Genomic DNA, 16,175 nt, shown 5'->3' with positions numbered 1-16,175 from the left:
ATCAATGAAAAGAAACATTTTCACAACATATTTCTTTCACTTACATTGCAACAGTTTTAAATTAAGTTTACTTCACTCCTGTGTTCTGAGACTTGTAGTTTCTCCATAGTTAAGGTCATTACACATGCAATATTGCCTCACAGCATATTGTGTAAGCATATGCAAAATAATCATAATTTGCTTATTTTCATGTAATGCTAATATATACAGTTTTATTAAAACTATCATGCATGATAATATGAAAATAAGAAAAATATTTGTACAACTTTCCATATTTGTTTTCAGGTGGTGCTCAACAATTTAGTATTTTGCATAGGGTTACATTTTTTAAGAAAAAAGAATTTCCTTGGATTTTCTCACTTGTTATACTTACTGTTTTAACAAGACCTTGTATATCTTAGATATTGTTCAAAAGAACTTATAATTACCTCTATTTTGGGGTAATATTGATGGGTTATAGAGTATACAGCTTGGCCATACTTCAGATTTGCACCTTTGAAAAAATGCTTGCTCCTCTTTGTCATTTTCACTTCATGGACTTCATTGGTAAATTATCCCCCCAAAAAGCCAATAACTTTTTTATATTTTTTTATATGGTAATTCATTCATTGCACTTTCAGAAGCTGGTATTGTATAGTCTGTCAAAATTCCTTTTCCCTACTTTAATAACTGCTATTCATGGGTTTTGTCCACAATCACTATATTGAGGGGAGATCACTCTGCCCAACTGCCATAACTTTTAGGTCCTTTAGCTTAAAAGAGAGGTGTTTTTTCTGGGAGGGCTGGTATCTTTCTATATTTCTTTCTTTTTCAGGCTTCCAGAAAACTTTGAGCAAATTAGCAATCTGAACACTTCTGATTTAGACAAGTACCTGGTGGCTGGCCTCACCATTGTAAATTTAACCAGCTTGGAAGTCATCAAAACAATGTTCCTAGACCTTACCACAGTTAGTATCCTTATTAAGTGAGAGTCCATCATAGTCCATTTTTAGTAGAAGTGCATGATAATTAATGGTTTACCATGGTATTTTTTCTGGTGTTAAATATCAGTACTGGTACTTACATAGTTATTGTCACTAAAAAATGAATGTGGAAACTCCCAAATTATATTATTACAAATTTAATTAACAGCATGTTTTTTTTCTTCATTTTTCATAACAAAATAATTTTAAACAAAATTTCAATTTTTCTTTTTAGAAAACATTCGTATTTGTCTCAGATTAATTTTGAATATTACACATCTTAGATATAAAAAACCCCATTTGTCTGTGTGTCATGCCCGCCACACAAGAGGCTGCATTTTTGAAACTGACAGCAACATCCCAATCTTTTTAATGGTTTTTTTGTTGTTTTTTTTCTGTTAGAACTTTCTTTTTTTATCACTCAATGCAATTTGTTTATATTTTATATTTTTTTTGCTTTTTTTACTTTTTATCTTAAAACTTGAAATTTATCACTCCCATCCACTAGCTAGTTTAATTATATTTATGATTCTTTAATCACATGTTTGACACTTGTCACATATACTAACGTGTTGTCCAAATGGAATGTTGTGAAACTTATTTGGGCCAAATCCTAGTTTTGAAAACATTTCAGGTTTTTTTAAGAATAATGTAATTTGTTTTATCTATGTAATAGCATATGTAAATGTGTTAGTACCTGTATTCCTTGCAGATCATCCAAATATTTTCAGGAGAGTAATTATTTTTTGTTTGAATTTTACATAATTTCTCCACTAAATATTTTTTCATTTGTTAAGTTTGTTTTATTTTTAGTGCCTCTCTTTGATAAATGTCTTGTGCAAATGTTGGCTTCCCACTTGAATTTACTTTGCCATTTGTATCAGTAGTGTTGTTAGTAAATAGTAGGTTTAAGTGTGTACACAACAGTTTCAACACTTCCTATTTTTATTAGCAAGCTCTGTAATGTCAGAACAATGTTTTGATAGTGTGTAAACTATAGTTCAATCTTGAGTGTATGTGTGTGTAACGTAGCTTTAAAATTTTTTCAGTCATATCACTATGATGTCTGCAGTGTGTCAGTTTATTGTGATGTCTAGCACTGGGGCATCATGCTGCAAACATGTAGCATGATGTCCCACCCAGTCAGATTATCCAGACACCAGGCCAACCAGTCCTGACACTATCTCTTAATGCTGAGTGTCTAGCAAGGCAGCTGTTAGTACCATTATTATAAGTCTTTGGTATGACTCAGCCAGGGTTCAAACCCGTGACCTCCAACATGTGGGGCGGATGCTCTAACCACTTGGCGACCAGAGTAATTTAGCGCAAACTTAATCATCCTACTTTAGTTAATGTTGTTAGATGTCAAACTTAACAATTAACATACACATAGCAAATTCATCTACCATAATGCTCATTTAATTGTCATGGCCAAGTGGATGCAGTTTTCTCTTGAACTGAGATATATTATTGTCTGTTATCTCTGTAAAATTATATTTAGATAATATAATGGATATAACATGGTGTTATTTTGAGCAAGATATTTTTTTTCCAGTTTTTGATCGATGGAAATTTTGATAAAAAGGGTCAGACCCCTATCCCAGAACATTAAATTCATTTCTCTAATATATTTGTGTACCTTGGTTGTTGTTATTGTAGTTGTAGGGTTTAACTCCATTTTTCAGACATGATAGGCTATACATGGCGGCTAGTATTAATGGTGGAGGAAGAACCCGGGGAAAACCCTGGAAAGAACCACCGACCCACGAGAAGCTACTGGCAAGCTTTCTCACGTACCCACATTGGCCGAATCAGAGATTCGAACCCATGCAGACAGAGGTGAGATGGCAATGATTCATATTTGAGAGCACTTTAGACCACTCAGCCATTCAGGGCCCCATATATCATGGTACATATCAAAATATTGAATTTCACCTACATAATTTAAAAATTTGGGACTTAAACTTTAACCCAGTATATGTCAGCCTTATTGAATGAAACTTGTAGCGACTGTTCAACCCATATTTTCCATAAACTGCACACCCAGAATGGAAGTATTTACTCAGATTGGTTTCAGATGCATCAATGTACTAACATGCACTGAATTGATGTTCTGTTGATTATAATTTGTTTTGACATCCATTCAAACTGTAAAAATATTAAGAAAGCAATAAAAAGGAGGTATTATGTAAATTCATGACCATATTTGTCTTTTCTTCTGTGTATAGTTGAAAGGACTTGTTTGATATAGATTGATTACCTTGATGCATCCCTATACCGTTTCTTCTGCTGATTATGGAAATAAAACTTGTGTATTTTTGTGTAAGGGCTGTTCTACTTAAACATACAGGGAAGGCCAATTTTTTTAGAATATACATCAGTGTACTTCGATTACACATATTTCACATTAAAATGATAAGAAAATTTTAAATTGCATCTATGGATGAGTACTATACATTAAAAGTGCCTTCCCTGGGTACCAATTATGTTTTACCTTAAGACCCCAAACCTAAGATTGATTAGTTAGAGAAATTTATTCTTAAATTTCAGTATTATTGGGATGTCGGTGAAAAATATCAAATGCCTATGAATTATGTTTGATTTTAGTACAAATTTATAAATAATAAATGATGAAACAATCTAACCATAATGCCACTGAATCATTTGATAATGCATTTTTTTAAAGATTAAAAATTATTCCATAAAACTTGGTAATAAAATTCACTTGTGAAAAGAAATTTATAAAAATTATATATCAGTTTATTATAGTGTATGTAGTTTGATTGAATATGCCTTTGCCACACCTATACAGGTACATGTATTTTAGTCCAATTCATACATTATATGCCTTTGCAACACCTATACAGGTACATGTATTCAAGTCCATTTCATACAAGATTTTTTACAGGTACTAATTAGATATTACATTTTTTACACAAGTTCAGTAATGTATAGTGCAAGCTGCCTGAAGTGAGTGGCATCTTGTATTATTCAACGAGTTGAATAAATTAAATGCCTAATAAATACATATATAAGATTCTTCTTATTGCATAGATTGCCATAATGGTGTGCAGTCTGCCTTTGCTATATGTTATGCCACTGTGTTTTGGCATGATGTCACAACATTGATAAATACAGAGATTGAAAATTATTAATATTACTTTACTTGTGTTACCCTTTGTTGAAATTCGCATGATGTAAGATAGTTTTGCTTATTTTTCAGAGGTCCTCTAGTTTCCCAGCCTATGCATTGTTCAGTCCTACTGTAATTGATATAGATGGAGATGGAAGTGAGATGGAGATTGTAATAGGAACATCAGCAGGTTCCTTGCATGTAATTGACACAGCTGGGAAAGAAACACCAGGGTTCCCTGTGTTAAGGAACACCATCCATGGACAGGTTAATACATTTCATTTGTATCTTAGAATAACATTAATAAAATCAAATACATTAAGGAGTTATAATATATTTTGAGCAGAAAATCAAGCTTATGCTATGAGTAATGGCACTTTTTGCTTATCTCCCATGTACCATTGTCCTTATAGAGTAATTGCCCATCCCAAGAAAGGATGTATAGCAGACACAAGCACATATCAACCCAGTAATTCTCTTGTAGTACACGTATGAAATGATAATTATAATAATCAGACAGGATAGCATCCATAACCGAGTCCTACTTACTATTTTGATATATTTTTATATCAAAGAAATGAAAGAAAAATGATTTGATTATATTTTATTACATGTATTATCTTGGTACTAATTGCCTGAGGTATTTTCATTAATTCTTATAAATGGAGTACTCATTCACAGTAATATTATTATGTCATTTATTTTTTAAATATCTGGACAAATTGTACAAATCAGTAGATTCAGATGTAGCTACTGATGCATGTGTGCAGACAATCCGAGAAATACTGCTTCCTGTATTCAGATTTACCTCTGTAATAGTCCTGAGTTTGTGCTCACATTTTCATATAGACTGGACAATTAGCCAGCTGTGTACATACCATAATGAAACATGAATAAATAGCAGATAGTGTCAACAACAATTAGACTTAATGTAAATGGGAGTATATACTGGCTGGAAATCAGTTCTCATAACTTTTTTAAACCACTGTCATGAATACTTAGTCAAATGCTTTAAGATGCAGAAGCGTGAATTTTTGTGACAAGCGATAATCACTAACACACAAAGACAAACACCGGAAAATACACAAATAATATTACACTTCTTGACATATAACACACTCACACAAATATTACACTTCTTGACATATAACACACTCACACAAATAATATTACACTTGTATGACATATAACACTCACACAAATAATATTACACTTGTATGACATATAACACACTCACACAAATAATATTACACTTGTATGACATATAACACACTCACACAAATAATATTACACTTGTATGACATATAACACACTCACACAAATAATATTACACTTGTATGACACACTCACACATTCCTACTAACAATACCTCTCATGGTAATAATAATATGTTTAATGAAATAACATTAATATTCAGTTCCTGTTATTCAGCTCTCTTTTGTATTGTTCTGTCATTGCACTACCATAGGAACTCTGCAAAGTCAGTTTTCCCACTTGTATCCTGATCCAAATATCACTCCACTGTTTGGCTCAATGAATTTACACAAACACACACACACACACACATATATATATATATATATATATATATATATATATATATATATATATATATATATATATATATATATATATATATATATATATATATTCTTTAAAAAATAACAGCTAGACATGGCCACAATTGAACATTATTCTTTGTTCCAGATTTCAATATATCTTCGCTTTTAATGCCAATATTTTGAATATCCCCTGATGAGGTCTGGGGGGTCACACACACCCTTCCTACAATTCAAATCCATCCTTCACCTTCCAAAATGCTTGGCAAGGGCTATGGAGTCACACACCCTCCTGCCTGCCTGGCTTCTATCTCTCCTTATATTTCCAAATCACATTAATGTATATATAACATCTTGCGTTCCATGCATCATGGGTATTTTCCAAGAATATTTGCTTTTCCTTAAAATCTCAACATTTGTATTGCTCGGTGAGTATATCCAGTATTCAAGCTTGGTAACATGTTATGCCCAAGCTTTTACTTTCATGGGTTTGTGTGACAACCACATGAACTTACTCCATGGCGATACAATGCTTAACAGTAGGGTCATTAACAGTATTTTTCCTTATGTTAAATGCAAAATTACCAGTATGTCCATTGATGTGTGGAACCATTACCATAACTGGTATTTGTGATGACTTATTAAGCGGATACCATACTAGTATTTGTGATGACTTATTAAGTGGATACCATATTAGTATTTGTGATGACTTATTAAGTGGATACCATACTAGTATTTGTGATGACTTATTAAGTGGATACCATACTAGTATTTGTGATGACTTATTAAGTGGATACCATACTAGTATTTGTGATGATTTATTAAGTGGATACCATACTAGTATTTGTGATGACTTATTAAGTGGATACCATACTAGTATTTGTGATGATTTATTAGGTGGATACCATACTAGTATATGTGATGACTTATTAAGTGGATACCATACTAGTATTTGTGATGACTTATTAAGTGGATACCATACTAGTATTTGTGATGATTTATTAAGTGGATACCATACTAGTATTTGTGATGACTTATTAAGTGGATACCATACTAGTATTTGTGATGATTTATTAAGTGGATACCATACTAGTATTTGTGATGATTTATTAAGTGGATACCATACTAGTATTTGTGATGACTTATTAAGTGGATACCATACTAGTATTTGTGATGACTTATTAAGTGGATACCATATTAGTATTTGTGATAATTTTTTAAGTGGATACCGTACCAATTATCTGCACCTTGAAAAACTGATCATCTACTTGCTCCTCTCATTAGTTGATTTTCTTTGTTCTTGAGTTCAGTGAAAATATAAGAATTTCTGATTATTTAACCTCAATCTTTTTTGCCATTGGAATTCAAATTCTTGTATTTATAGCTGTTAAAAAAGATGATAGAAAAGGATATTGTTTTACTTATTGACCGATTCAAAAAAATGTAATCATTTGGTGTCGTGGCATTAAACGATGAATTTACATCAATATCTTAAGTCTTTTTTTAATAAATGTCTCAAGAAAGGTCATATTAGACATTTAAGAAGTCAAAGATATATCAGTCCCTTGAAAATGGTGAACATCTAGGTACACACTAATTTTGTCAGATTATCAGGCTATATCAGGGATACAATGATGAAAATGAATTTAACATGCAAATCATCAGAATAAATGCAAAATTAATTAATGAGACAACTCGTAGAATAGGAGTAGTTGACTATAAAAATGAATATTTTGACTCAGTGGAATATAACTCCTAATTTCAAGTTTATTTGGAAAAAAAGAAAATAGTAACACGCCTTTACAGTAGAATTTAAAATAAATTTTGTTTAACATCTTCCAATAATTAATGACTAGCTTGAAAGTCCAAAGTATACAATGTGCATATATTAAACTGCATTTATATGGCATGGCTGGCACATTCTCAATTCTCAAGTATAATAAGCTAATGAAATTATTGAAACAATGTTCAAAATAAAAAAGTAAACAATGTAATAAAAGCATAATTATATCCAGCAGAAAAATGATCAAGTTTGGTATGGAGTAAGTCATTGTTACTGACAAAACTATTCTTCCTTATTCAAACAAATGCTGCAGATAAATTGTGAGGTGATAAAGCTGTCATATTTGCCAGGGATACCATCATTAAGATCAAGCATTCCAAAATAGGGTTGGAGGTACCACTGTGGAGACTTGCAACACTAAACCCCAAATGTTTCCTTCATCTCATCTCCATCATTGTCCTTGTCATTGTCATTTTTCCTCCACAGATCAGAAGATGTGCATTCACCGCATATATCATAAGAGTATCTCACATCTTTTTCCATCATTCTGAAGATTTTCTGGATTTATTTACATGGGTTGTTTTCAGCAAATCTAGGTCTTTCCTTACATGCCAGCCATTATGCTTTTTCACCAAATTATGTTTTATGTTTTATTTTAAGAAAGATGACTGCTACATAAGAATAGCCTAAGAGTACTTTACTTATTGCTATTTATAGAAACTGTGTATGACCCATTTCCAAGAAAACAAAAGAGTTTCTTTAAATATGAACTTCAAACTTCACTAGTTCTGTGTATTTTTATTTAGCGACTATGGTGCAGAGTCATAGGAACTCAGATTAATTATATTGATAAGTAAGTTAGTTGAGCAGTCTATAATTTTAAACAATATGGCTTCATATGAAATGCTTTACCGTGTGAGTTGTGGATATTATTTGACAGACAGTATTAGAGTAGATGGATTTTTTCAAATTTCAAAACATATGAGATAAAAGAAATAATAAATCAACACCACTTTAAAAGAAGAATATAATAGTAATTGTCTACAGCACTCTGAGCAACTGACCATGCTCGTTATAGTTGATGATCATTCAGTGAAAGTTACACATGTAGATTAGTTACAGTGCGTGCTGAATATAAATTTTTCTGTAGTTTATATTCTCATTCTAATCCATTTGTGAAAAGAATTTTGACTAGCTGCAGAGCCAGGTTAGTAGCAAAAATGAATGAATATTTTTCCTAAGTGCTATAATTCTGGCATGTAATATATAGATTACACTTTTAATGGCCAAAATAAGTTTTGTTTTCCACTTATAATAATCACACTTATACCTCTTGAGGGTTGGCATGTATGACGTTCTATGATCTTTTTTTTTCTGTTCTCTTTTTTTTAAATCCTTCATAGTTATTTCCTTTTCTTCTCTGTTGCCTTTTTTAATGCTTGATGCTTGTTGATGTAACCCAGGTTGACAGCAATGAAATTGAAATTTGCTTTGAATGGACCTGTGATATATGTACATCCAGTGGTTGTAGAAGGTGGGTTGTATGTGGTGGCAGCAGCAACAGTTCATTATATTTTTCTCATGCAATCCTGATTATATCAAAAACATGTGTGACTGTCATGATTATCCATGATAATAACATTAGTCATGCTTTAAACCAGTGAGTCAAGAGTGTACCATCCAGGTACCCATTTTCTGAGTACCCACACAACCATGAACCTGGAACACCCACGCTCTTTGTATGCTATATGGCGTAAACACTTTCGAAAAATCACAAAGAAAGAAGAGCTCCTCCAATGGCAGATATACATATACATAGGGGACCTGATTCTATAATGGTATGTTGCAGCTATGGAGACCATTCATACCACTTACTCTCTGTCTGGCTTTTTTTTATATCACTGAATCCCACCTTATTGCAATTGAAATCTGTTCTGGCTTGTTGAAATCTGTTCTGGCTTGTTGAAATCTGTTCTAACTTGTTGAAATCTGTTCTGGCTTGTTTTGGAGGCCCAATATCTTTAGCATGCCCTGAAAGAAAATGAGATTTTGGATTGTTGCATTGATGTTTGCCATTCAATGTCTTTTGGTTTGTTGCATTGATGTTTGTCATTCTATGCCTTTTGGTTTGTTGCATTGATGTTTGCCATTCTATGTCTTTTGGTTTGTTGCATTGATGTTGTCATTCTATGTCTTTTTCTGTCCCGGTGATTTTGGTTTGTTGCATTGATGTTTGTCATTCTGTGCCTTTTGGTTTGTTACAGTGATGTTTGCCATTCTATGCCTTTTGTTGCACTGATGTTTGCCATTCTATGCCTTTTGGTTTGTTGCATTGATGTTTGCCATTATATGCCTTTTGTTGCATTGATGTTTGCCATTCTATGCCTTTTGTTGCATTGATGTTTGCCATTTTGTGCCTTTTGTTGTATTGATGTTTGTCATTCTATGCCTTTTGTTGCATTGATGTTTGCCATTCTATGTCTTTTGGGTTGTTGCATTGATGTTGCCATTCTATGTCTTTTTCTGTCCTGGTGATTTTGGTTTGTTGCATTGATGTTTGTCATTCTATGCCTTTTGGTTTGTTACATTGATGTTTGCCATTCTGTGCCTTTTGTTGCATTGATGTTTGCCATTCTATGTCTTTTGGTTTGTTGCATTGATGTTTGCCATTCTATGCCTTTTGTTGCATTGATGATTGCTATTCTATGCCTTTTGGTTTGTTGCATTGATGTTTGCCATTATATGTCTTTTGTTGCATTGATGTTTGCCATTCTATGCCTTTTGTTGCATTGATGTTTGCCATTCTATGCCTTTTGTTGCATTGATGTTTGTCATTCTATGCCTTTTTCTGTCCTGGTGCTCAGCCAGCTTCTCAAATAGTTCTTGATGACTCTTACCGAATTTGCAGAAGTATTTGTCATGGAAACCTTTGTTCATGTTAAAAAGAGAAGGACTCCATTTTGCTACAAGATGGTAATGACATATTGTCTTGTGATTTGTCTTGTGAAAGGGAAACCTTGGTGTGGATTTCATCAATTAATTGACAATGGATGACTCCTTCTTTGCTGTTCAACTGGACAATCGTTCAGGGACCATGTACATTACCTTTTACATGGTCATCAAAAATTTTTCAAGGGACTTTGAATTTCCTTGAGGCTTGTGAAATTTTCAGTTTTTTGTTGCTTCACATACAAAACTGCAAACTGAAGGTCTTCTGTGCATCTTGGGCATCACTACAAAAAATAAATTTTGATTCTGTAATTTTTTTGTTATCTATACTGTTAGATAATGTTTATCAGAAATAACTTGTTTTTTTTATTCACAAATAGCCTTTGAATTCCATATCAGATTTTCCATTGATATTTCTTATTTGTAGATTTGCATTTTTGATAATCAACATGTAAGCAAAACTTGTATTTTAAATCACATTTTGGAACTGAGGGTGGGATGGGTGGGATTTATTCCTTTTTGATATCTTTTAAAAGATATAAGTATGTGATAATCTTTTTAAAGAACCCACTTGACTCAGAATGCTTTATTTTGGAAATATGAACTTTTACATCAGCATTCCATGGAATGCCATTCCATTTTATTACCCTAACAGTGTCTATTAGAGAAGGAGGCCAGCTTCAAAGCATAGGATTATGACATAGTTCTTGTTGGTCCATTATGCTAATGGTACCATGTGACTCCCAGCATAAATAAATGATAGTTCTTGTTGGTCCATTATGCTAATGGTACCATGTGACTCCCTGCATAAATAAATGATAGTTCTTGTTGGTCCATTATGCTAATGGTACCATGTGACTCCCTGCATAAATAAATGATAGTTCTTGTTGGTCCATTATGCTAATGGTACCATGTGACTCCCAGCATAAATAAATGATAGTTCTTGTTGGTCCATTATGCTAATGGTACCATGTGACTCCCTGCATAAATAAATGATAGTTCTTGTTGGTCCATTTATGCTAATGGTACCATGTGACTCCCTGCATAAATAAATGATAGTTCTTGTTGGTCCATTATGCTAATGGTACCATGTGACTCCCTGCATAAATAAATGATAGTTTTTGTTGGTCCATTTATGCTAATAGTACCATGTGACTCCCTGCATAAATAAATGATAGTTCTTGTTGGTCCATTTATGCTAATGGTACCATGTGACTCCCTGCATAAATAAATGATAGTTTTTGTTGGTCCATTATGCTAATGGTACCATGTGACTCCCTGCATAAATAAATGATAGTTTTTGTTGGTCATTATGCTAATGGTACCATGTGACTCCCTGCATAAATAAATGATAGTTCTTGTTGGTCCATTATGCTAATGGTACCATGTGACTCCCTGCATAAATAAATGATAGTTTTTGTTGGTCCATTATGCTAATGGTACCATGTGACTCCCTGCATAAATAAATTATAGTTTTTGTTGGTCCATTTATGCTAATGGTACCATGTGACTCCCTGCATAAATAAATGATAGTTCTTGTTGGTCCATTTATGCTAATGGTACCATGTGACTCCCTGCATAAATAAATGATAGTTTTTGTTGGTCCATTTATGCTAATAGTACCATGTAACTCCCTGCATAAATAAATGATAGTTCTTGTTGGTCCATTATGCTAATGGTACCATGTGACTCCCTGCATAAATAAATGATAGTTCTTGTTGGTCCATTTATGCTAATGGTACCATGTGACTCCCTGCATAAATAAATGATAGTTTTTGTTGGTCCATTATGCTAATAGTACCATGTAACTCCCTGCATAAATAAATGATAGTTCTTGTTGGTCCATTTATGTTAATGGTACCATGTGACTCCCTGCATAAATAAATGATAGTTTTTGTTGGTCCATTTATGCTAATAGTACCATGTAACTCCCTGCATAAATAAATGATAGTTCTTGTTGGTCCATTATGCTAATGGTACCATGTAACTCCCTGCATAAATAAATGAGGGTGTAAGGGGCTAAAATGGGGAGTTGACTCTTTTTCTTTACTTCAGCAACTTACCTAATGCTTATTTTCTCTAAGACATGTCAGCTATAAATGCCTTTCTTATTTAACTAAACAGGAAACAATTCACACATGATGACGAGTAATTATTACTATGGTGATAGTTGGTATTGCATTGCGAATTGGTCTCCAGCCAGTATGGCATACATTTTATAAATATATAAAACTAGGTTTTGTCCTTGAACTCTGTATTTTTAGTTACATGAATAAAAATAAAATGGTCAATTAATGTGATTCATTGATGAGAATATATTTATTTTATAGCCTAGGCATATTTGAGGCTGCAAAGTGATCATGTTCTTTGAAATGGAGCCGATAAAACTGTTGTCAAAGTCAAAGATGAAGAAATGCATAAAATTTACTACTAAAGTAGAGTTATGTTTTCAGGAAGTTTGACTCATGACAAAGTTATTAAATCTGTATTATGTAAAATATATTGGTATAGTAATATGAGCTTCTCTCATTTTCCAAAAAAAGCTTGCTACTCTGTGATACATTATTCAAAGCTCACCATATTTACCATACAGTGTCCTTATAAGGCACACTGAAAAAACAAGGCTGAAAATGGAAGAAGTATTAGATAAACTAACATGGCTGACAACTCAAATTTGTATGAAGAAAGTAATACACATACTAAATTCGAGGACTATTTGATTTGTTTTAGGATATGTGTGCAAATGTCAAACATTCTGATAATATTCTATAAAAAGCACAAGGTGTGAATCACAGAGTTGCTCTACTGGTACATATATGATCATTTTATTACCCTGTCGATAAAGGAGGTAGGGGCACTGATGTTATTACCAGAAGAGAATGTTTATTTTGCTTTGATCCAAAGAACACAGATAATGGTAGACAAAGTGAATACTTACAAATTTTCTTTTATCACATTTATCTGATTATAAGCCCATCCTTGATGATAAGCCCATCCCACATTTTTACAGAATTTGGGGAAATTATTAGGGATATCTTTGGTAATAAATCCATCTCCAACTTTCTGACAGATTTATTACACTAGCCTCCTGGTCTTATGGAAAAAACATTATTTATCTGTTTTCCTGTTTTGTTCAAACAAAGTGATGGATTATTCGTGTGAGTGTGTTCATAATGTTCACAGTTCCATATTGATAACTGTGTGTGAAAGTCTAAGGAATTAGCAAAATCCATATCCTTGAAGTGGAGCTTGGTTGTGCAGTCAAAATCAAGGGGAGTGGATAGTCCTTTAGTGTAAGACATTACCCTAATATCGATGATGTTGGGTCAACCCAAGAAACATAAATATCAGGATAGACATATTACATTGTAGGACTAAGGGAGTTAAATGAGTATATTTTTTATCAACTTTAGGTCACAATAGCAGACATCAATAAGGACAGCAAACTTGAGCTGATCACTGTAGACACCAGTGGAAATGTCCAGTGTTACAACAGTGATGGAACTCTGTACTGGGAGGCGGAGATTTCTGGTTCATCTTCGCCTGGCAGTCGCTTGTTAGATGTAAATGGAGATACCTACATGGACGTTGTGATAACAACTAATAATGGGTACTGAACTAGTTTATACCAATATTGTTCTCTGTATAGTACATTTATAGTAAAGTTGTCATGACTTAACATGAAGTGCATTAAATGGTTTCAAAGGTGGAATTTGGTGTTGGTGAAGTGGAGGAAATTAGAATCCAGAACCATTGATTTTACCATTGCAGGTTGGAACCAGAGATGGCACTCAGGAACACAGATGTGCAAAGCATCTGTCCTACCACAGTTCTGTTTTTTATTTTTATCTTCTTGAGTGTGCCATGGTCGCTGTTTAGCATTATCATTCACATGCTCAAAAAATTTCTATTTTTTTTAAGAATGTAAGAGTATTGTATAGACATATTCTTAAGGGGCCCACAGTACAAGGCTTAGCTTGATATTCACTGTTGTTACAGTTGCAAATGATAAAGCCAACAGTGTTTTGTATTAAAAGAAATGTAGTTTTAGGCATGTCTTCTACACTTATTTTCAGTGTATTCATTTGAGTTGACGTTTTTAAGGTTTTTATGACCTCATTTCATGTTTAGATAAGTTACCCAATCATAAAACATGAAGAGCACATCAACTTCCTTGCAAATCCAGTCTTTCAAAGCTAAGAAAAACATCATCCAAGTCTTTGATTTGTTTTAGTAACAGAAATACTAACATCTGTTTGCCACTGTAGGAGTCAAACTAGAGTGTTCTCCCTTGAAAAGAGAAATTGGTGCCCACATCTATTCATTGTCAGTTGCTGCTGTCAGTCATGTTTGTAAGCATGCTGTTTCTCAGGGCCTTACTGAGATAAAATTCAGTTTTGAATTTTCATCACTTGAGTTATTATATGGAGTTTTATACCTTAGGGATGTATTATCAATATGATTATTATTATTTGGAGTTTTATACCTTAGGGATGTATTATCAGTATGATTGTCTTATCACTGTTGTCTACTAATTGTCCAGTGTTCTTTAGGGCTTTAAATTCAACTCTGTACTCAACATTATTTGTCCAGTGTTCTTTAGGGCTTTAAATTCAACTCTGTACTCAACATTATTTGTCCAGTGGTCTATAGGGCTTTAAATTCAACTCTGTACTCAACATTATTTTGAATTTTGTCAAGCAACTGATCTGTTATTACATGTTGTTAGATCATTTCTGTAAATTCCTTTGGCATATTATAAATTATAGCATGCCCATCCCGGTAAGTTCAGTGTGAAACTAGTATGATTTCATCTAAGTGTCATTGTTCTGCTCTGTCTATTTACAGGTGTTAACACAATCAGTAAGATTAACTGCAGGCAGTTCAACACAACTAAATATAATCACTTTTCCTTTATAAATTGTATGGGGCGCAATTCAGGCCATACATGTGGCATGTGTATACCCTAGTCTGGAATGTATGAGTGACAGTCACTGTCAAACAAATAATTCAGGTAAATGAGATATGTATGAATGGCATGATCCAGGATGGAAGTGCCATCAGTGTTGTTGGCAATGCTGACCATCACGAGGATCTCACACCATGACAGGCCTGCTCTTACTCTCATTGCCAGAAAAGGTCTCATTGGCTTTACCAATTTTACCAGTTTAGACACGGCATGATGGCCTGTTTGGACAAATGGTAGAAATACCATTGACACAAACCACAGTACTGGCTATAGTGATCTTTCCCAGGGTGACCAGGTACCAGCAGGCTGTAGACCTTCTTTGGCACAGCATTGATCTGTGTCTTCAGCTTCCATGTCTGGGTGCAGTGATCTGTTTTCCTGGTACACCCAGTCACAGATTCAAGACACAGATATGATCCAGTCATTACCGACATACTATTGTAGCCCACCTAAACCACTTATGGCAATTCCATCATCTCTTATAGACTCCAATACTAATTATGGTCATCATTTCCTTGATAACTAGTATAACACTTTGGCAGCAAATGTCAGCCAGCTCAGATACTGACTTGATCTATGACGTCTACCACCAGAAAGATTATGCTGATCTATTTTCCTGGTATACCGTAACCACTGAGCCAAAACTAGAACATTTCTTCATGAGCACAGACTACCAGGTCAGTACTAGAATGGCATGGCAACCCACCTATACCATTCCTGGACATTCCATCACCTTATGCAGATCCTGATACTAGCTGTGATGATCGTTCCTTCAATAGGCGGTACCAGAATTAGGTTTCAGATATCAGAAAACATATCC

At 33.6% G+C, this 16,175-nt stretch overlaps 1 protein-coding gene across 1 annotated transcript in view; it reads left to right on the top strand.

Annotated features, from left to right (window-relative positions):
- LOC149804321 (uncharacterized) overlaps nucleotides 1-16,175 on the top strand; it is a 90,586-nt gene that overhangs the window by 33,106 nt on the left and 41,305 nt on the right. The window contains exons 6-8 of the mRNA XM_089938773.1: nucleotides 815-947; nucleotides 4,186-4,362; nucleotides 13,800-13,996. Coding sequence (XP_089794899.1) covers nucleotides 815-947; nucleotides 4,186-4,362; nucleotides 13,800-13,996 — 507 coding nt within the window. The remainder of the gene's footprint in view (nucleotides 1-814; nucleotides 948-4,185; nucleotides 4,363-13,799; nucleotides 13,997-16,175) is intronic.

The sequence above is a fragment of the Sinohyriopsis cumingii genome, chromosome 2 (genome assembly GCF_028554795.1).
Source record: "Sinohyriopsis cumingii isolate HCF-2022 chromosome 2, ASM2855479v2, whole genome shotgun sequence".
In the NCBI taxonomy this organism is placed as follows: Eukaryota; Metazoa; Mollusca; class Bivalvia; order Unionida; family Unionidae; genus Sinohyriopsis; species Sinohyriopsis cumingii.
The sequence above is the reverse complement of the archived record's forward strand: the minus strand, read 5'-3'. Positions and strand labels throughout refer to the sequence as shown.